We start from the raw sequence: 23,570 nt of genomic DNA, 5'->3' as shown, positions 1-23,570 counted from the left end.
GGAGGGTTGTTCGATAGCCTGATAGATTCATGCTTTTAGGAGAGTCTTCATACTTGGTCTCTGGTGAACATGATGATGATCCCAAGACATACGAAGATGCACTGCAAGACAAAGATGTAGATATTTGGAAAAAGGAAATGGAAACGATATATTCTAATCAGGTATAGGAGCTCGTGGAACCACCAAAAGGTATAAAACCTATTGGATGTAAGTGGATCTACAAGAAAAAAAGGGATCTAGATAAAAAGGTGAAAGCATGGAAAACATGACTTGTTGCGAAAGGGTATACTCAGAAAGAAGGTATCAATTTTGAGGAAACCTTTTCACCAGTGGGCAGGCTTAAGTCAATCCGTATTCTTTTATCTATAACAGCTCATCTCGATTATGAGATTTGGCAAATGGATGTCAAGATAACTTTCCTTAATGGAAGTCTTGAAGAAACCATCTATATACAACAACCAGATGGATTTATTAAGGAAGGCCAAGAGCATCTTGTATGTAAGCTTAAGAGGTCTATTTATGGACTTAAACAAGCTTCTAGGTATTGAAACATTCATTTTGATCAGGCAACCCAGTCATATGGTTTTGATCAAAGTCCAAGTGAAGCATGTGTGTGTAAGAGATGTGAGGGAAATGCAGTGGCTTTTCTAGAGCTATATGTTGATGACATTTTACTCATTGGAAACAATGTTAAGATGTTATCTTCAATAAAGGCATGGCTATTCAAATAATTTAAATGAAGGACTTAGGTGAAACAACATACATCTTTGGGATCAAAGTTATAAGGGATCACAAGAAAATGATGTTGGATTTATCTCAGGATACATAGATGACGTATTAGCTCGTTTTAACATGCAAGACTCCAATAAGGGTAATTTACCTTTCAGACATGGATTTTCTCTATCAAAGAGTCAGTGCCCTTCGACACCTAAGGAAATAGAGAACATGAAGGCAGTTCCTTATGCTTCGGCATGTGGAAGCCTAATGTATGCTATGTTATGTACCAGACCTGATATCTATTTTACCGTGGGCATGGTTAGCCGATACCAGATAAACCCGGGACAGGAACATTGGAGTGCAGTAAAAACAATACTCAAGTATTTGCGTAGAACTAAGGAGTATATGTTAGTTTATAAGTCCTCGGATTTGTTACCTCTAGGATATACCGATTCAGATTTCCAGACAGATAAGGATAAGATAAAGTCCACCTCGAGATGTGTTTTTACTTTGGGAGGTAGAGCCGTAATATGGAGGAGTGTGAAGTAGAAACGCATTGCAGACTCAACCATGGAAGTCGAGTATGTGGCAGCCTCTGAGGCAGCCAAAGAGGCTATATTGTTCTGAAACTTCTTACTGGATTTGGATGTAGTTCCTAATTTTCCACGGAAAATCACGATTTTGTTGTGATAATACTGGTGCTGTGGAGAATACCAAGGAGCCACGGGCCCATAAGGCAGCAAAACACATAAAGCGTAAGTATCACCTCATACGGCAGTTGGTTAAGCGAGGAGATATTATTGTGGCTGATATAGGGTCAAAAGATAACTAGGAAGATCCTTTCATGAAGAACTTACCAGCTAAGGCTTTTCAGGAGCACATGAAAGCGATAGGAGTCAGACACTTTGTCACATAGTTATATAGTTGGTAGTGGATTGATTGTAATAAACACTGATATACTCAAAGAATAGCTTGAGTATAACTGGGAGATTGTTAGGGTTTATACTGAACTATTCATTTGAAGTATACACTATTATAATAATCTTTTGAGAATCTTGAATGCATGTTTTCACAGTGGTTCTATTTTATATATTGTAGACAATCTAGTATCAAATAGGATAACAGAAGATTAGATTGTCAAGCTTCTTATATAATATAATAAAGGTTCACAGTATAAGTGGTGTTAGACAAACCACTGGAAGGGCTGAAGTATTATTGAGAAATTGTATATCTTTACTATTGAATAATGCTTGTATACTTTGTGTATATTGAACGGGATCATAATAGTAGAATAATTCTTTCTTTTATTCTGATAATAAAGAAGAACTAAGATTCTATAATATTATTATTGCTTAGGTTCTTAATCCGGATATAGTGACTGACACTTGTATTTAGTGCACATACCTTGATTCATTGAATATGTAATTTGTTTTAAATTATAAATTTATATATTGGGAAATGACATTATATACAGAGTGCGATATTAACTATAAAAGGAAACCGTGTCCGAAAAATATATTCGGGTGATGATTTCCTCTTGAAAGCTCATAAAGGTAATTGTGTTTTAGTCCTGCAGGCAGATTTATTCTTGCACAATTATAAGTTTGAGTGGATGATCAAGGATAAAAGATATTGATTAAGTTAATTGTCATAAATTAATTTAATTAATGGACATGCGATATTTTAAACATGGGGAATTTAATAAAAAAATAATATGGGAGCCAGATTAAATAATTAATTTGCAGATTTAGGAAAGGTAGTGCAAATATTAATTCTCCAATGGATTGAATTAATATTTAATGACATTGGGCATGACCCAGAATGTCATTGGGAGGCCCGACCTAATTGTCCATGATCCCTACTGTAGCCTATAAATATTCTAATTCTCCTGAAGCTAGAGTGTGCATGAACGTGAGAACACGAGAACACAAAAATAAAATAAGATCCTAGGATTTGAGAGAGGTAGCCATTTTTCTCAAGGAGCCAGCTAGGATTTTGGATTTTCGGAGCTTAAAGGAGAGGTAGACCTTGCCCACACTTCGTCCAAGGAGAATCAAGGAATACAATAGAAGACGTGTATTTGAATCACTTACCCCGTAGCGATTAAGGTTAATGTTCTGTTCGCACTCATTAAATCGATATCATAAAACGCAGGGCCGAGATCATAATGTTTCAACACTCTGGATGTGTTTCAAACTCTTTCTCTAAGAAACCCCAAAATAGATGATATATTTCTCCTGAGAATGTTAGGAAGTCCAAGGTAAGTGTTGTGTGCAGTAGCCTCACCCATTTGAAGGATACCACATATTTCCTCTCAGTTGTATCCCAACGTATTAGATCTGAAAAATATAGTAGACTTCTGCAAATTCGTATTCTTCCTCGAAGCCCTTTTAAACTCACCTAACAGCTCAATAATCCTCCTTACTTCCCCTGTAGATGCTTTACAATACACATAACTGTCATCCGTGAACAACGTGTGAGTAATATTCAGGGCTTGATAACACACACTTACTCCACGAATTAATTTACTGGCTTCATATTTTTGAATGATGGCTGATAAACCCTCCGCACATATAATGAACAGATATGGTGACAATGGGTCTCCTTGTCGGAGCCTATATCCAAGTAGAATCTTCTTCATCTCATACCCTCCATGACTAATATCATACATCATTGACTCCACACACCTCATTACCAACTCAATCCAACATGAATTGAAGCCCATTTTATCCATGATTGCCCTGAGATAACCCCACTCTATTTTATCGTATGCCTTACTCATGTCGAGCTTAAGTGCCATATATCTGTCTTTCCCACATCTTTTCCTTTTTAAATAATGCATCACCTCGTATAACATCATTATATTATAGAAAATAAGCCGCCCCAAAATAAAGGCACTCCGCGTATCACTCACCACATTACCCAAGAAAGCTTTCAACCTGTTTGCCATTACTTTCGTAACAACCTTGCTCAAAACATTGCAAAGGGAGATATGGCACATATCTGTAACTCTCGCTGGGTCCTTCTTTTTGGGTGTTAAAATCACATTTGTTCTATTCATCTCCTACAAGCCAGTTCCATCACTGAAGAATTTTCTGACTACTTTAACCATATCATTTTCCACCACACACCAATGTTTCTGAAAAAATGCCGGAGTCATCCCACCGGGGCCCGGAGCTTTGTCCGGGTGCATCTGGAACAAAACACTCTTAACTTCATCGTTCAAAATTGGCTTTAGACACTCCCCATTCCGAGACTTTGTAATAGTGCTAGGGATATTAGTAATGACTTCGTCCCAATCTGGCTCATCAGTCATATAAAGTTGTCTAAAGTAGTCTGAAATTAGCTCCTACAAACCATGATTCCATTCTACCCATTCCTCCACATCATTTTAAGTCTTTGGATTTGGTTTATCCTTCTTCTTGCGCTAGCCATTACATGAAAATATTTACTATTTTAATCTCTAACCTTCAACTACAATTGCTTCGATCTCTGATGTCAAAAAATTTCTTGTTGGTCGAAAATGTTAAAAAGTTGTTTCTTCACCTTCTTAAATCTCTCCACTGATGCATTATCTCTTTTTCCTCGAAGCTGCTTTAATTCATTTTTGCAGAGCTTTAGGCGGTTACCAAACTTCCCCGTTATCTCTTTACCCCACTCACCAAGCCTTTCTCCATAAATATGAATTTTTTCTAGAATGTCCAGTTCATGATATCCCGTCCTACCTTTTATAATCTGTGCACATATTGGTTCATATAACCACGCATTTTCGAAGCACAATGACTTTTTGACACTCCTGTGCACCGTTAGTGTTGGCTCCAAGAAGATGGTACTGTGATTTGACAAAGTCAATGAGTCCTCCAAATTGTATAGTTTTTCCAACAGAAAGATATCCAACCAACGTTGCGTAACCAAGGCTCTATCTATCCAAACCTTTATCCTTCCAGTCGTAACTCTCCCCCTCTTCTAATTATATTGATTCCCCACCAAATCTAGATCTTTCAAGTCTATATACGTTAACACTTGGTTAAAGCCTTCAATCAACCAGTTAGGGTAGGCCACATCCCCTTGTTTATCCTCCAGAGCAATTACATTATTTAAGTCCCCAATAACATACCAAGGTAAATTGGCATCTCTTGATATGTTACGTAATAAGTCCCAGTTTCGTCTTTGTTGAGACCTATTCAGTTCACCATAGAAACCCGTCAACATCCACTTCTGCATATTCTCCACACAAACCCGCAGATCAATATGATTCTTTGTGTAGCTATTAAGCGTATCCTTCTCCTTCTCCTTCCACAACAAGGAAAACCCTCCACTACGGCCAATAGGTTCTACCACAAACAAACCCTTATATCCAATCCTACTTTGAAGCCACTCCATCTTGCTTTGCAACATACTGTTTCACATAAAAATATGAATATAGGTTTTTTTGACGAATGACGTTTATTAGGGATTCGAAGATTCCAAGGTAGCCCAAACCTCGACAATTCTAGCTTAGTACACTCATAATGATTAGCGGGCCTGCAATGCAAGATCCACCTCGTTCAAGTTTTTTTTGTAATAACCCCAAAATTTTGAACTTTTTGTAACCCTTATGAATAGTGTTTTTGCTGATATTGCTGAATAAAAAAACTTTTCATGCCACACTATGTAGGGGTTCTTTTATTGTTATTCTGAGATCTTATTAGTACTCTATATAATATATAAGTGTATGTAAAGATCGTCAGAATCCAAATTCGAACACTTTGATTTTTCCCGAAAATCCACCAGATACCAAAAGAATTGAGTATAAGGTAACAGAATAAAAAGGATTTAAATTCAAGGATTATAAGAGAGGATCATAAAAGGAATATAATGTATTGAGAAAGGTTAAGGAAACCCAAGTAATAAGATCCCGAGTATGATCCCTCAAACGATAAACGAAAACGAAAGTTAAGCGAACCGTATAACAGATCAGCGGTCATTAGCCAAGTAATTAGAAGCTAATCAAAGAGGTTAGTGAGGATGATGTTCAAACCAATAAGAAGAGGACAAGCATGGGAAGATGACATAGGATTGATGACCTAAGCATGACCAAAAAGGGAAGGAAGTGTGGTTGATTTCAAGCCACACAAAAATCACCATGGTTAAAAGGTAAATAATTAAAACAAAATCAAAAACAACCAACAAACAAATCATAACACCAAAAACACAAGTTGACTTCCCATTTCAAGCAACAAAAGCTCTCGGCCCTTTCATTCCTTCAAGAAAAGAAAAACCAAAATCCAAGTTCCAAGCATCATTAATTAGTGAGGTAATTATCTAAGATTCCTTATGCATAGATATAGCTATCCTATAAGTTTAAGCTTCAAATTCCTTCACAATCTCTTCCTAAAATTCTTGGAAGAAGAGGGTGAATAGTGTTTTTCAAGAACTTAAAATTTTGTTCTTAAGTTTTTGTTTAGATTAAGCTTTGGTAAGGACTTTCAAGTGTGATTCCAAGCTCCTTAGTTACTTTTACTCACCAAGGAAGGTATAATCTCATACCCTAGCCCTACTTTTGTATATTTAGAGTTTTTGTGTTTGGAATGGTTCATGAGAAGCTTGATTATTGTGTATTTAGAGATGTGTTGGTTTTGTGATGTGTTTGGAGTTGTAAATCTTGTTGATTAGTTAAAGAACTTATGTAAGCTTTTAGTTCATGATTGGGAAGTAGTGTAAATTGGAAATATTGAGTTGTTGGGGCTGTTGTAGCATTGTATGTATGGAGTTTGGTTGTATGGTTGAATTCTGGTTGATTGGTGGTTGATTTGGAGTAGGATAAAAATTGGTAATCGCGTAAATATAGTCGTCGTAATGTCTGATTTACTTTAGACTGTTTTGTTCTTAACATCAGGACCCGAGAACTCACTGTTAGGTTTTGACCACTGCCATGATTAGATATTTCATGTTACGAGCTTCGTTTTGATATGTGGTTCGTTCAAATCCGATGTACGGTTTAGGAGAAATGACCGTTTTAAGTAATGGCATTTCGCGAACGAACCATTACCCCTCGCCTTATTTTGAAACATTGGTTAAAGACCTTAAAGGACTAATTGGAGTATGAAACATTTATGTAAAGTGTATTAGGCGGTTGGTAAGGCACTCGCGAAAGAATCGCCTTAAAACTCTTAATGGTTAATTTATTAAAAATGGTTGAGCCGAGGGTACTCGAGCGACTTAAGAGAATCGTTGAGCGCAAAGCGAGTGTTAGAGTCTAATTGGTTAAAGTATAGATTCATAAGCGACTTTGGTTTAATTCCAACTTATATGTTGTTTATAGCTTACCAGACTTGTCCCAAACCATTTATCACCCCCAGTCGCTCAGGCAAGTTTTCTACCCATTATACTGTTGTTGTGATGTATATATGTATATGCATTATTTTGTGATAGATGCATGTTGGTTAATTAGCAAATTTTGTGATATATTGAAGCATGCTGATATGGTATATATATGCATGTCTGTTTCGTAATCTGGTTATCTATCTGTTGATTTCAATGCTTATAGTTGCATAATACCTATGCTAGAGATAAGCAGTAGTTGCGTATACCCTTAGTATAGGGGACCCAAAGGTGAACATTTTCTAAAACCGGGAGTCGATGTTCCCGAGTATAATATATATATATATATATTAATATATATATATATTGATATAGTTTTCAAAACTATTAATCGAATAAGGTTTATTCGATAACTTTATTTTATTTAATGAATATTATTTTGAATATTCATTCGAGGACTTATTACTCCGTTTATTTTATTTAATGAATATTATTTTAAATATTCATTTGAGGACTTATGACTCCGATTATTTACCAAATAATATTCTTTATTTTATTAAAGAATAATTTTTGGATAATCAAACTTATTTTCGATTATTCAAATAAAGATAGTACTTTCGTATAAGTATATCTTTGGTTATTTAATATTCATTTTAAGTATGAGTTTTAAAACTTCTACTTCAAATTATTTATATAGAGATTATCCTTATGGGAATATTATTTAAATAATAATATTCAGATATTTTCTAATATATTGGGACTGATTTATTTTATTAAATCAGCATTACTCCAAACATTCTTAAAAATATTTTCGAGTCTTCAAAATGATTTTAAAAGTTAGAGCGGATCCCAAAACTCATTTTTATATTTAAGATCCTCCTTTCAAAGGGGATTTAAATACTCGCTCAAAACCTGAGGGATCCGGCTCTGTGGTGTATTTTATATTCACAACGAGGTTGTTGTTTTGACAAATGAATTGATTACTTACCCAACATTCGGGAAGTAAGTCCACCTATTGAGTCGGCATAAGCAACATGGGCTCAGTGGGCGTCCATGAATGTAAGTGGCTCAGTGGGAGTCCATCAAATGCGTAAGTGGCTGAGTGGCAGTCCAACATAAGGTCCAATTGCGGCGAGGGTGATGACCAGTGGGGAATTCGTCCATCTACTAGTAGAAAAGGTTACTTATTGGTATCTTTGCCTGATCAGCAAGATATCAGGTTTATGCCAAGGTTTTCTCCTTTCCAAATTCATTGGATATTGCAACTCTGTTTATAATTTTCATAACAGAGGTTTTCAAGGAGTGTATGAAATGTATATATATATAGGTGTAATTATATATATCGGGACTAGATAAAGTATCTCGTAACTTCATTTCATTCAATAATATTTCAAAGACATGAATCTATTCAAGTCTTAACTTGTGGTCTCATTTATGACCTTTTGAAACCTATAATACCGTGAACAGTGGTAGTTCAAGTAGTTTTATAAAATGGTATAAGTATAGTGAAGTAATTGGTAACTTCATCTTTCTTTAAGCTTATATCCAGTAAGTAATTACCTTACACTTGATAAAGGTTTCTAGTAAGTTATCCATTAAGATACTTGCATTATTGTTTACGCTATATATTATCTTGCGAGCTGTAATGCTCACTCTTGCTTCATTTCTTCATCACACAACAACAGTTAGGAAAGATGGCCAGACTCAAGCAGACCCAACGCAAGTGCGTGGGAAGCGTCCCGCGTCTTCCCGTTGATGTTGTAGCTGCTATAGCTGCAGAGGTAGATCTTTTGGTATATCAGGCATTCTACTTTTGGGAACCAATTATGTATAATTATAACTTATGGCAGATAATGGCAATTAACTGTAAACTTATCAAGTAATCATTTTGGGTTGTAATAACTTTTAAATTGTGGATTCAAGGACTTGTACTTATTTCAATTTCATCTCTGAGACTATAACGGGTTGTGGTGTGTGTTAGTGTGGGGTCACAGCATGAGGTTATTTATTATTAATTAAGTTAAGTGATATTGTTGAAAGAAAGACCGTAACGACCCGGATCCCCGACCCCGGATCTGGGGGTGTTACAGAAATGGTATCAAAGCTACGCGTTATAAACCTCAGAGATGATGCGATGATAAAATAATAAACTCACAAAGATAATAAGAACTCTTGCCAAGTTCATAGTCAGACTACTTAAAGTAGCACTGACAGTTAAAACCCTTACGGGAACCCTAATAAGTATCATGATAGTAACTTAGCTCGTTTAATGTGTAGGCTCATGAGATCGAGGACCCAGAGATGTTCGAGCGTGAGCATGATGAGGCACTGCTAGATGCCGAGGATCAGGAGGAGCCTGAGATGGAGGAGGATGAGGAGGACCCCTCATAGGAGTCAGAGACGGAGGTTGTGGCGATTTTAGATGAGGAGGACCCGGATGAGGTCCTAGTAGCTGAGGAGCATGTCGGAGCTATGGTAGAGTACACTGGTACCCCTTTACCCTCACTTCCGGTGGTCAGAGCTCCTACCCCTCCACCACTATCTTGGAGCCCCTGTGATGACAGCTCAGAGACCCATACTTCCGAGCCTAGGCAGACCGAGGAGGCACCCCCAGCGGCTCCGGATTCACCACTTCTCGACCCTGCCCATAGGCAGTCTTTGTTAGCTCACAGATATGTTCATGATGTACTGAGGACCCGAGTTGCTGAGGCCCGGCTGGATGAGGTCAGGAGGGAGTTGGATGCGAGAGGGCGGGTAGGCGTGCCTGAGCTTATGAGACTAGGGCTACTATACCCCGATCCTTGAGGAGGGAGCTGACGGGGATAGAGCTCACGGCCCGAGCGAGACTCCGATCACTCCAGGGGGACATGCATGGTAGGATCTCCAGGCGGAAGGCCGACTACATCTTCCGTTTCAGCTCCGGTGTGTGATTCAGGACCGGTGATGGGATAGTCTAGTCGTCTAGTTAATCGAGGCCATAGTAAGAGCCAATTTTCCGGGATAGTTGACTTGTATATAGCATCCCTTTCTCTGACTAGACAGATAGACTCTTTTGTATCACTTTTAGGCAGATGGTTGTAGCACTGTTGTACTTTTGACAAGATCAAACTATGTATTTCTCGCATCATGTATATATTTGTTTCCTTTCAGTTCAGTTCTTTAGTGACGAGATCACTATTTTTTATCATTATTATTACTGTACTTCTTTTAGAACTGTCATAATATAATAGAACTGCGAGATACATTCTCCCCATTATAGAAACTGTGCAAGGCACAATGTTGTGTATGATTGTGACCTAACATTGAATTTCCCAAAAAAATTTATCAGTATCATGACGCCAAGAAAGATTGGAACTAGGGCTAACCCTGGATCTGAGGACCAGGGAAGCCATAACCAGGACGGTAGGAACCAAGAATACAGTTAAGAGGAAGACGAGGATTATGTTGAACAGGATGACTCCCTGTATGAAGAGGAGGAGGAAACATATGATGTTGAAGGATTTGAGATAGAGGCTGAAGAAGGAGAAACTGAGGTTGAGCAACCAGTACCAAACCCGGGCATGGATCCCATGGGACAGTTCATGCAACTACTAAGGCAGAACTTGGAACGTCAACCCAACCCACCCCCTCAAGGAAATAACAATGATGTGGCAAACTCCTTCAGGGCTTTCAAGTCCCTTAAGCCCCCTGAGTTCCACGGATCAGCCGATCCAGTTGAGGCAAGAGCATGGCTAAAGGAAATGGAGAAATTCTTTGAGATTCTGAGTACCGATGAGGCATAGAAGACTGTATTTGCTACCTACCTTCTGAAAGGAGAGGCCAACTACTGGTGGGAGGCCAAGAAAAACACGGAGACAGATGCTATCATAACCTGGGAGAGGTTTAGTCAGTTGTTTTTGGGAAAGTATTTCCCGAGGTTTATGGAGAACCAGATGGAGCTCAAGTTCTTGGAGCTAAAGCAGAATAACTTATCCGTAGCAGAGTACGAAGCAAAATTTACTGAGTTATCAAGGTTTGTGCCGGAGTTTGTGAGCACCGAGGAAAAGAAATCTAGGAGGTTTCAGCAGGGACTGAAACCGTGGATTCAGAATAGGGTGGCAATCCTTGAGCTTACTGATTATGCCATTCTGGTGCAAAAGGCAACAATTGTAGAAGCCGGAATTGAACAGATGCAGAAGGAGAGAGAAAAGAAGGGAATGAAGAGGAAAAATATGAGCATGGGTGGAGGATCCGCAGGAGGGAGCTTCCCAACTAGAGTTAATAGGGGAGCAGTGTCCCTACCGGGAAAGAACACTGGGTTTAAGCGGCCAGAAGTCAAGAATGTCCTATTCCAACCAATCTCAACCCCCATTGCCAGCCTGTAACACTTGTGGAAGGATGCATACTGGGGAGTGTAAAGGAAAGCCAGTAACCTGCTTTAAGTGCGGTCGAGAGGGTCACTATTCAACTAAGTGCCCTTCATCAACCCCTGCTGTCATTCCAACCACCACTTGTAATCAGTGTGGACGCCTGGGTCATTGGAAGAGGGAACACCCAATGAATAAACCAGCAGCTTCAGGAGCCAGCAGGGCTGCCTCCAATAAGCCACCTGCTGCGAGGACTTTCAACATGACAGTCCAAGATGCTATGAAAGACTCAGATGTGATAGCAGATACCCTTTCTCTAAATTCAGTCAGTGCGAATGTTTTATTTGATTCGAGAGCAACTAAATCTTTTATATCCAGAGACTTTGCGTGTAAATTAAGACTTAAGGCTGAACCCTTGATAGAAACCTTACAAGTAGAAATAGCCAATCATGAAGTTAATCCTGTTAACCAGATTCAGCCCGCCTGTGAGTTAGGCATAGGGGAACAATCTTTTAGTGTTTATCTGATTCCTTTTAAATTAGGGGAGTTTGATGTAATTTTGGGAATGGACTGGCTATCTAACAATGATGCTCAGATAGACTATAAGGGGAAGAAAGTTAAGTTGAATATCCCAGGGAAGAAAGAACTCATATTTAGAGGAAAGAGGCAGACGCATAAATTTTTGACTATGGCCCAGGCCAAAAGGATGCTACGAAAAGGAAATGAGGCTTACCTAGCCTATGTGATGGACATGCAGAAGGAGGTGCCCAACTTACAAGATATTCCGGTAGTCAACGAATTTGAAGATGTATTCCCACAAGACCTTCCGGGATTACCACCCGATAGAGTGATTGAATTTGCTATTGAGTTGGCCCCAGGGACGGCGCCAATTTCAAAAGCACCTTACCGGTTAGCCCCATTAGAAATGAAGGAATTAGCTACCCAATTGCAGGAACTTTTGGATAAGGGTATGATAAGACCCAGTGTCTCCGTGGGGAGCACCAATGTTATTTGTTAAGAAGAAAGATGGGAGCATGAGGCTGTGCATCGACTACCGAGAGTTGAACAAGCTAACCATAAAGAACAGGTACCCGTTACCTAGAATAGATGATCTGTTCGACCAGCTAAAGGATGCTGTTTATTTTTCCAAGATTGACCTGAGAACTGGATATCACCAACTAAAGATTAAACCCGAAGATATTCCCAAGACCGCGTTCCGTACCAGGTATGGGCACTATGAGTTCTTGGTAATGTCCTTTGGATTAACCAACGCCCCAGCGACTTTCATGGATTTAATAAACAGAGTATTTAAGAAGTACTTGGACAAGTGTGTGATAGTTTTTATCGATGATATTTTAATCTACTCAAGGACTGAGGCAGAACATGCAGAGCATTTGAGGATAGCTCTAGGAATACTCAGAGGGGAACAGTTATTTGCCAAATTCTCGAAGTGTGAATTTTGGCGGAATGAAGTACAGTTTTTAGGACATGTAATCAATGAAGAAGGAGTATTGGTCGACCCCTCCAAGATAGAGGCGGTCTCAAATTGGGAAAGGCCAACCACACCCACAGAGGTAAGTAGTTTCATAGGATTGGCCGGCTACTATCGTAGATTTGTACAGGACTTTGCGAAGATCGCAGCCCCTTTGACACGACTTACTCGCAAGACAGAGAAGTTTGAATGGACGGAAAAATGCGAGAACAGTGTTCAGGAATTAAAGAAAAGGTTGGTAACGGCCCCGGTGTTGGCATTGCCAGACGGAAAAGGAGATTTTATAATATATAGTGACGCGTCGCACAAAGGATTAGGGTGTGTGCTTATGCAGCACGGTAAGGTGATTGCGTATGCGTCGAGACAAGTGAAGGAATACGAGATTAGATATCCTACTCATGACCTTGGGCTCGCGGCAATAGTTTTTGCCTTAAAAATTTGGAGGCACTACTTGTATGGAGAGAAGTGCGAGATTTTTACGGACCATAAGAGCCTCAAGTACATATTTACGCAGAAAGAGCTCAATATGCGCCAGAGGAGATGGTTAGAACTAATCAAGGACTATGATTGTGAGATTCTCTATCATCCAGGGAAAGCCAATGTGGTGGCTGATGCCCTTAGCAGGAAGGAAAGACTCAAAATGATAATGACTTCGGAGGAATTGATAAGGGATTTCGAGAGAATGGAAATAGAAGTAAAGGTAACCGGAGCCGGAACTGAAAAGCTGTTTGAGATCTCGATGCAGCCAGAGTTATTGGAAAAGATTAGATTGTGCCAAGAGAAAGTAATGAATGAAGGCAGAGAGTCAATGACTGGAGAAGAGATCCATACTGAGAGAGATAATAAAGGGATAATGAGGTACTCCTACCGGATTTGGGTTCCGAACATTCAAGAGCTTAAAGACGAGATTTTGGATGAAAGCCATAGTTCAAGGTATTCCATTCACCCGGGAAGCACCAAGATGTATAGGGATTTGAAGGAGTATTACTGGTGGCCCAACATGAAGAGGGACGTAGCAGAATGGGTAAGCAAATGTTTGACTTGCCAAAGAGTAAAGGCAGAGCACCAGAGACCCAGTGGACTTTTACGACCCCTGGAGATTCCCGAATGGAAATGGGAACAGATAGCCATGGATTTTGTTGTCGGTTTACCAAGGATGAAAGCCAACCATGATGCCATATGGGTGATTATAGACCGACTGACAAAGTCAGCCCATTTCATTCCTATCAATGAGAGATACACAGTCGATAGAATGGTGGACATTTACCTTAAGGAAATAGTGACGTGACATGGAGTCCCATCGTCCATTGTCTCAGACCGAGACCCCAGGTTCAACTCCAGATTTTGGAGGAGCTTTCAAGAATGTGTGGGGACCAAGTTAAATATGAGTACCGCTTACCATCCCCAGACGGATGGGCAGAGTGAAAGGACCATCCAGACACTAGAGGATATGTTGAGAGTCTGTGCAATAGACTTTAAAGGAAGTTGGGATGATCACTTGCCGTTGATCGAGTTTTCTTATAACAATAGCTTTCATGCCAGCATCGGAATGCCGCCTTATGAGGCCCTATACAGAAGAAGGTGTCGATCTCCCTTATACTGGGATGAAGTAGGAGAGCGGAAGATGCTCGGACCCGAAGTGGTCCAAAGGTCCAAAGACATAGTGGATCTTATCAGAGGACGGCTGGTAGCAGCCCAAGACAGACAGAAGAAATATGCAGACCTAGCCCGAAAGGACAAGGAGTATGAAGTAGGGGACTTAGTACTGCTAAAAGTATCCCCTTATAAGGGATTAATGAGGTTCGAAAAGAAAGGGAAACTAAGCCCAAGATATATTGGACCTTTTGAGATACTAAGACGGATTGGGAAGTTGGCTTACGAGCTAGCCTTACCCCCGAACCTACAACAAGTTCATAATGTGTTCCATGTGTCAATGCTAAGGAAGTATCATCGAAATGCCAGGCACATAGTGGAATACGAGCAGGTGATTATGCAACCAGATCTGACTTACGTGGAAAGACCAGTAAAGATTATGGATAAGAAGGTTCAGGTGCTTCGGAACAAAGTAATCAAGCTAGTCAGAGTGCTATGGCAGAATCATAATGTGGAAGAATCAACATGGGAACTAGAGAGCGCAATGCTAGAAAAGTACCCCCATTTTTTTTCTATTTAATTTCGGGACGAAATCCTTTTAAGGAGGGGAGACTGTAATAACCCCAAAATTTTAAACTTTTTGTAACCCTTATGAATAGTGTTTTTGCTGATATTGCTGAATAAGAAAACTTTTCATGCCACACTATGTAGGGGTTCTTTTATTGTTATTCTGAGATCTTATTAGTACTCTATATGATATATAAGTGTATGTAAAGATCGTCAGAATCCAAATTCGAACACTTTGATTTTTCCTGAAAATCCACCAGCAACTGAAAGAATTGATTATAAGGTAACAGAATAAAAAGGATTTAAATTCAAGGATTATAAGAGAGGATCATAAAAGGAATATAATGTATTGAGAAAGGTTAAGGAAACCCAAGTAATAAGATCCCGGGTATGATACCTCAAACGATAAACAAAAATGAAAGTTAAGCGAACCGTATAACAGATCAGCGGTCATTAGCCAAGTAATTAGAAGCTAATCAAAGAGGTTAGTGAGGATGATGTCATCAAACCAATAAGAAGAGGACAAGCATGGGAAGATGACATAGGATTGATGACCTAAGCATGACCAAAAAGGGAAGGAAGTGTGGTTGATTTCAAGCCACACAAAAATCACCATGGTTAAAAGGTAAATAATTAAAACAAAATCAAAAACAACCAACAAACAAATCATAACACCAAAAACACAAGTTGACTTCCCATTTCAAGCAACAAAAGCTCTCGGCCCTTTCATTCTTTCAAGAAAAGAAAAACCAAAATCCAAGTTCCAAGCTTCATTAATTAGTGAGGTAATTATCTAAGATTCCTTATGCATAGATATAGCTATTCTATAAGTTTAAGCTTCAAATTCCTTCACAATCTCTTCCTAAAATTCATGGAAGAAGAGGGTGAATAGTGTTTTTCAAGAACTTAAAATTTTTTTCTTGAGTTTTTGTTTAGATTAAGCTTTGGTAAGGACTTTCAAGGGTGATTCCAAGCTCCTTAGTTACTTTTACTCACCAAGGAAGGTATAATCCCATACCCTAGCCCTACTTTTGTATATTTATAGCTTTTGTGTTTGGAATGGTTCATGAGAAGCTTGATTATTATGTATTTAGAGATGTGTTGGTTTTGTGATGTGTTTGGAGTTGTAAATCTTGTTGATTAGTTAAAGAACTTGTGTAAGCTTTTAGTTCATGATTGGGAAGTATTGTAAATTGGAAATATTGAGTTGTTGGGGCTGTTGTAGCATTGTATGTATGGATTTTGGTTGTATGGTTGAATTGTGGTTGATTGGTGGTTGATTTGGAGTAGGATAAAAATTGGTAATCGCGTAAATATAGCCGTCGTAATGTCCGATTTACTTTAGACTGTTTTGTTCTTAACATCAGGACCCGAGAACTCACTGTTAGGTTTTGACCACTGCCATGATTAGATAGTTCATGTTACGAGCTTCGTTTTGATATGTGGTTCGTTTGAATCCAATGTACGGTTTAGGAGAAACGACCGTTTTAAGTAACAGTGTTTCGCGAACGAACCATTACCCCTCGCCTTACTTTGAAACATAGATTAAAGACCTTAAAGGACTAATTGGAGTATGAAACATTTATGTAAAGTGTATTAGGCAGTTGGTAAGGCACTCACGAAAGAATCTCCTTAAAACTCATAATGGTTAATTTATTAAAAATGGTGGAGCCGAGGGTACTCGAGCGACTTAAAAGAATCATTGAGCGCAAAGCGAGTGTTAGAGTCTAATTGGTTAAAGTATAGATTCATAAGTGACTTTGGTTTAATTCCAACTTATATGTTGTTTATAGGTTACCAGACTTGTCCCAATCCATTTATCACCCTCAGTCACTGAGGCAAGTTTTCTACCCGTTATACTGTTCTTGTGATGTATATATGTATATGCATTATCTTGTGATAGATGCATGTTGGTTAATTAGCAAATTTTGTGATATATTGAAGCATGCTGATATGGTATATATATGCATGTCTGTTTCGTAATCTGGTTATCTATCTGTTGATTTCAATGCTTATAGTTGCATAATACCTATGCTAGAGATAAACAGTTGTTGCGTATACCCTTAGTATAGGGGACCAAAGGTGAACATTTTCTAAAACCGGGAGTCGATGTTCCCGAGTATAATATATATATATATATTAATATATATATATATATATATATATTGATATAGTTTTCAAAACTATTAATCGAATAAGGTTTATTCGATAACTTTATTTTATTTAATGAATATTATTTTGAATATTCATTCGAGGACTTATTACTCTGTTTATTTTATTTAATGAATATTATTTTAAATATTCATTTGAGGACTTATGACTCCGATTATTTACCAAATAATATTCTTTATTTTATTAAAGAATAATATTTCGATAATCAAACTTATTTTCGATTATTCAAATAAAGATAGTACTTTCGTATAAGTATATCTTTGGTTATTTAATATTCATTTTAAGTATGAGTTTTAAAACTTCTACTTCAAATTGTTTATATAGAGATTATCCATATGGGAATATTATTTAAATAATAATATTCAGATATTTTCTAATATATTGGGACTGATTTATTTTATTAAATCAGCATTACTCCAAACATTCTTAAAAATGTTTTCGAGTCTTCAAAATGATTTTAAAAGTTAGAGCGGATCCCAAAACTCATTTTTATATTTAAGATCCTCCTTTCAAAGGGGATTTAAATACTCGCTCAAAACCTGAGGGATCCGGCTCTGTGGTGTATTTTATATTCACAACGAGGTTGTTGTTTTGACAAATGAATTGATTACTTACCCAACATTCGGGAAGTAAGTCCACCTATTGAGTCGGCATAAGCAACATGGGCTCAGTGGGCGTCCATGAAAGTGTAAGTGGCTCAGTGGGAGTCCATCAAATGCGTAAGTGGCTGAGTGGCAGTCCAGCATAAGGTCCTATTGTGGCCAGGGTGATGACCAGTGTGGAATTCATCCATCTACTAGTAGAAAAGGTTACTTATTGGTATCTTTGCCTGATCAGCAAGATATCAGGTTTATGCCAAGGTTTTCTCCTTTCCAAATTCATTGGATATTGCAACTCTGTTTATAATTTTCATAACAGAGGTTTTCAAGGAGTGTATGAAATGTATATATATAGGTGTATATATATATATCGGGACTAGATAAAGTATCTCGTAACTTCATTTCATTCAATAATATTTCAAAGACTTGAATCTATTCAAGTCTTAACTTGTGGTCTTATCTATGGGATGACCTTTTGAAACCTATAATACTGTGAACAGTGGTAGTTCAAGTAGTTTTATAAAATGGTATAAGTATATGAAGTAATTGGTAACTTCATCTTCCTTTAAGCTTATATCCAGTAAGTAATTACCTTACACTTGATAAAGGTTTCTAGTAAGTTATCCATTTAGATACTTGCATTATTGTTTACGCTATAATTATCTTGCGAGCTGTAATGCTCACTCTTGCTTCATTTCTTCATCACACAACAACAGTTAGGAAAGATGGCCAGACTCAAGCAGACCCAGCGCAAGCGCGTGGGAAGCGTCCCGCGTCTTCCCGTTGATGTTGTAGCTGCTATAGCTGCAGAGGTAGATCTATTGGTAGATCAGGAATTCTACTTTTGGGAACCAATTATGTATAATTATAACTTGTGGCGGATAATGACAATTAACTGTAAACTTATCAAGTAATCATTTTGGGTTGTAATAACTTTTAAATTGTAGATTCAAGGACTTGTACTTATTTCAATTTCATCTCTGAGACTATAACGGGTTGTGGTGTGTGTTAGTGTGGGGTCACAACATGAGGTTATTTATTATTAATTAAGTTAAGTGATATTGTGGAAAGAAAGACCGTAATGACCCGGATCCCCGATCCCGGATCTGGGGGTGTTACATTTTTGGTCCAATTCAGATTTTTTAGATAGTCCATCTGCTCCCCCCCGTTTGAATTACGGGCTTTTCTTGAATGGGCTCATTTGTACGACGTCTCTTAGGATCCGCAATCTTAATAGTTTCAGTTAGAGTTGTTTCCTCTAATATCGCCTCATTATCTTCATATCTATTTTGAATTATGCCAATGTGATCCTTCAGCCCAAATCTGTTTTGATTTCATTTATCTCCCATATCCAAATCCCTAATAATTCGCTCTACCCTGCCATCTTCCCCACCTGATACCATGTGATTATACTCATCAGTACCTTCTTTCTCGCTCACCCCTTTACTTCCACCGACGCCTGGCAACTCCGTTGAATGTACCGGAGTACCTCCTCCCTAATGAAGCCATTTCAAACCTATTGAGTGTGATCTACGATGAGAGTCTGCCCTCATCCATGTCTTATATGGTTTTTCTATCATTTCCTCAGGTGTTTCAAACAGTCTATCATAATTTTTTTTCCATGCCCGATCATAACACATATGAAGCAGAACGTGGGTACCCCCATACTTGAAATTTTCCCAGCACTAGACGCTATCATTCTTTTTAAACTTCATCCTTCGTTTCAAGGGTATCTGCAATGATATTTGCACTCTAATTCATAGATATTCCCTCCATACTCTCACAAAGTTATTCACATCCGACTCTATGAAGGTGCCTATATAATTCCCTATATCCCTCACAACCCTTCTGACATAAAGCCTGCAGCCATGATGTGGATTTGAAACCAAAATACAATTTTATTTAACTCCAAAAGTCCACGGACTACCTTCCAAGACCTGTTTAATATCCAGTTCATGGTAAAACTGTGTTATATATTGAATGCAACACATAGGGAGGGGGTGAATGTGTTTCTTGGATTTGTAGCCTTTTAAAACTTTTTTGGATTTCAGGTGAACAGAGCAGTTTAGATTTTGAAGAGATACTGTTTACCGAAATAATCAACAAGCATAGTTTTTTCAAAACTTACTTAATTGGTATTAATTAAGTTGGTCTTGCTACAAATTATGTGTTCTTAATAAAATAAGAACTCAGCTTCTATATTGAGAGAATACAAGAAAATTTAGATATGTTTTGTTATTACTTAACTAAGGACCAATGCATGCTTGATAGACTAGCAACACGAGTTTACAAGACTTGCACTAAAATGTACTAAACTATTTTCTAAAGCAACCTTTTTCTATTTTCATTTCTAGCTTAGCAAATCTGGGTAAAATCTTGTAGGTCTGTGACCATCCTTTGTTCTAGTTAATCTTGGGGCTTGATCTTGTATTCTTCCAGCTACTTTATAGACTTTTCAATCTAGTGAATAGATCGTTTGTTGACTGATAATCTTAAATCTTGAACTTGTCTGCATTTTGTATTTGAGAAGCATGTCGAGATCTCCAGTTTGTCCTATAGAGAAGTGGCATCTCGATAAATATAATGACTTATTAAGATCTCTGAGTTCTCTATAAGTATACTTGACTTGTTGAGGTCTCTAGATTCTTGCATGTGAAATGACTTGTCGATATGTCTGAGATCTCTACATGTAGAAATGACTTTTCGATATCTCCGAGATCTTTATATACACATTATGACTTGTCGATATATCTGAGATCTCTATATAAGAAATTGACTTATCGATATATCCATTTCTTCAAATCTTTATTTGACTTGTTGATGTTGGGTCCCGAGGCATAAAACGCAGCGGATAAACGTAAATAAAACAAAATTTCGAAACCCAAGAACAGGATCCATGTATAATTGTGGGCAGATTATGGAGATAATGAATCATACCTTTCAAGAGCTTGACTTTCACGAACTCAACGGAGATCCTAGCTATCACGCTTTGTGTCTACCTCTCGGAGAAACACCTCTATGGTATCCACACGAGCACCTCCAAGAACGTCTCACAAACTTGACTACGAAATGGATGTACTAGCCTCCTTCTTGACGATCCGAATTTCCTCTGCCTCTTTTTGCTGCTAGGGTTTTCTCCAAAACGTACAAGCCTCTTAAACCTATCATTATCTATTTACAATGACTGATTAAAAGGCCCATAACAGCAAAGCCCAACCCTAGTAGGTATAGGATTAAATAATAAAAATGAATTTCTATTATTTAATTAATAACTAAGTCATACTTAATTATTATGGGCAAAAAAGAAACATTCCCTTTAATTCGAATTTATATTATCTCAATTAAGTCTTACTTAATTATAATAAAATTCAAATAATCATCAATTAATTTAAATCCACAATTTAAATTAACTATTCCATTAAGTGCTCTATTTGTGTGACCCTATAGGCTATTATTTAATTGGCAATAATTTTATTCTCTAACAAAATTATAAACAATGAGCGGTATCTAGTAATACATCATTGTTACCCAATTAGACAATAATTAAATCGTGATTATATAAAACCTTTCGTGATTAATGTTTTCGTGTAATATAATCCCTTTAACCATACATATTATAGATTAAACTCGAGGCATGTATTTAGTCATCCTCTTCAACATTTAATCCGGGTTTACTTGATCCATGAGTGGATTATGAAGACAAATCATTATTTGAGCATGACCATGCTTCTTATAATCTCACTCAATCAAGATGCCAATAATATATCTCCTAATTATAGGAGGGTTAAATCCTTTATCTATCATTCATATTTCTCAAACGACTCATGATATACCCGATGTCCACTTTTATCATCACCCTATCAAAAGTAACTTTTAATGTAGTCAAAGTATATTAATCCTTGTATAGAAATATAATGATTTCAAGTCAAAGGATCGTTACACCATTATCACTGTGAGTCTTTCTTATGACTTTATTAAACATGAAGAATCTCACAGTGGGTCTGTCCAGTACCATGTACTCTCACATGTACCTATGTATTGACTTTAGTATCCCCATACTTATAACCAATGAGATGTGGTTATCTTGTCAAATAACATACTAGTCTATCTATATATTATTATTGTCCTATATAATAATACTCGATTAAGGACCTTTAAGAATATGATATATTATATAATCTCAAGTTCAAGTCATGTACTTAAACTATACAATGTGTATCATGATTCTAAGGACTTTTATTATGCTAACAAAATATCGCAGTAATTAAAGTCATAATAAATACATATATTGAATGATCCACTGACATAAAGATTTAAAAGAATAATGTATTGCATCTAGGGCACCTACACTTAAAGTCGATATCTTTGAGTTATTTACATATAGAAATGACTTGTCGATATCTCCAGTTCTCTATATCTTCATTTGACTTGTCGATATCTTTGAGTTATTTACATATAGAAATGACTTGTCGATATCTCAAGTTCTCTATATCTTCATTTGACTTGTCGATATCTCTGAGACTTCTCTATAAGCCATTTTGAAATTCTCAAGAAGTCATTCTAGACCTCTCGAATGGCTTCTCGATATAACTTGATCTGTTACTTGTCGATATCTTGACTTAGAATATTTGTCATAAAGCAGTTTTATTTAACTCCAAGCTTCTGCACTTTTCTCTGAGGCATGATCATAACTTGATGTTCTTCCCGAGTTTATTCCTTAGCTTGAATCTGTTCATAGAAAAATCCCCCAGTCTAATCTTCTAACCTTTTTATAAACTCAAGAAATATAATATATAATACAAAATTGATTATTAAATAACTAAATCTTAGGGTTGTCAATGTGACTTAGTCTTGTTATTATACAGGCATGTCTTGCACAATAATCTCCCCCAATTTGTGAGAAGATTGCTTATCACAAATTCATTCCTGATAACAAGACTAACCCTAAGCTAAAATCAAATATATACATTGACAGATTGATAAATACAGAATTTTTTATACATCTGGTAATTACATAAACTCAACAATTACATCCATCAAGTAAATTTTTCATAGCGTGGTTCTTTCCTAATGAGGTCCTTTAAATTTACGAGTACTTGAAGGTCTTCAATTATTTTTGTCCCTCTTATGGCTTCCACCAGCTTGAGTCATTCATCCAATGAGTAATTATTAAGGTAACCAATCCTAAATCTTGAAAATCTGCCAACTTGAATATTTAGAAAATGTCCATCTTTAGAGATTCTACTCAGCCCCCTTGCCTTGAGTTCATTTTACCTCTGCTCAAACATCTCTATCTCCTTGGCATACCGCCATTCCCTTTCCTTCTTTTCAGCCTTTATCCTAGCATGTCTTTCATCCCTTTCTCTCAGCCTCTCAGGCATCACAGCTTTCCACATCCTTATACTTGTATCCTTTCCCTTCATCAAGCTAATCACCCTAATTAATTATGTGGTTGAGAATGTTTCCATTACTTCCCCACTAAGGAAGATAAAGGAGCCATCCAAATAGTAGATGCTTACTTCTGACAAATAAACAACCCAAATTCTGACTATTTCTTCAGATAGTTGTTGAAAGTAGTCATCATCTGTTATGCTCATATTTAGGGGTAGGAAATCATCTTGATTAAAGTAGTTCCAGATGACACTAGCATCATCTTGCATTTCCTTTGGTTTTCTCCCAACAGTCTTGAAATGAGTTTTAATTGGAGGCTTGAATGAAGGTATGTTTGTGATTTTCTTTAGCGTGACTTGGCTGGATTTGATTGGTATTTTAATTAAGGTG

At 37.4% G+C, this 23,570-nt stretch overlaps 1 protein-coding gene across 1 annotated transcript; it reads right to left on the bottom strand.

Annotated features, from left to right (window-relative positions):
- Positions 1-3,781: 3,781 nt before the first annotated feature.
- Positions 3,782-23,185, bottom strand: LOC141665756 (uncharacterized). Its single transcript, XM_074471737.1, has 4 exons — positions 23,064-23,185; positions 4,733-5,116; positions 4,264-4,549; positions 3,782-4,066 (listed from the first exon to the last, which is right to left on the bottom strand). The coding sequence occupies exons 1-4, from the start codon at positions 23,183-23,185 to the stop codon at positions 3,782-3,784; spliced, it is 1,077 nt and encodes a 358-aa protein (XP_074327838.1).
- Between the last annotated feature and the right edge of the window lie 385 nt (positions 23,186-23,570).

Source organism: Apium graveolens, chromosome 6, assembly GCF_009905375.1.
Source record: "Apium graveolens cultivar Ventura chromosome 6, ASM990537v1, whole genome shotgun sequence".
Classification (NCBI taxonomy): Eukaryota; Viridiplantae; Streptophyta; class Magnoliopsida; order Apiales; family Apiaceae; genus Apium; species Apium graveolens.
This window is presented reverse-complemented; position numbering and strand designations above follow the sequence as displayed.

Excerpts from the sequence above, each read along its gene's own strand:
- LOC141665756 (XM_074471737.1), bottom strand. The coding sequence starts at position 23,185 with ATGTGGAAAGCTGTGATGCCTGAGAGGCTGAGAGAAAGGGATGAAAGA. Across the intron at positions 4,550-4,732 it reads GGCTTTAACCAAGTGTTAAC|TACCATCTTCTTGGAGCCAA; the intron begins GTATATAGACTT and ends GTCAAATCACAG. Across the intron at positions 4,067-4,263 it reads CAGTGGAGAGATTTAAGAAG|GAGCTAATTTCAGACTACTT; the intron begins GTGAAGAAACAA and ends CATGGTTTGTAG.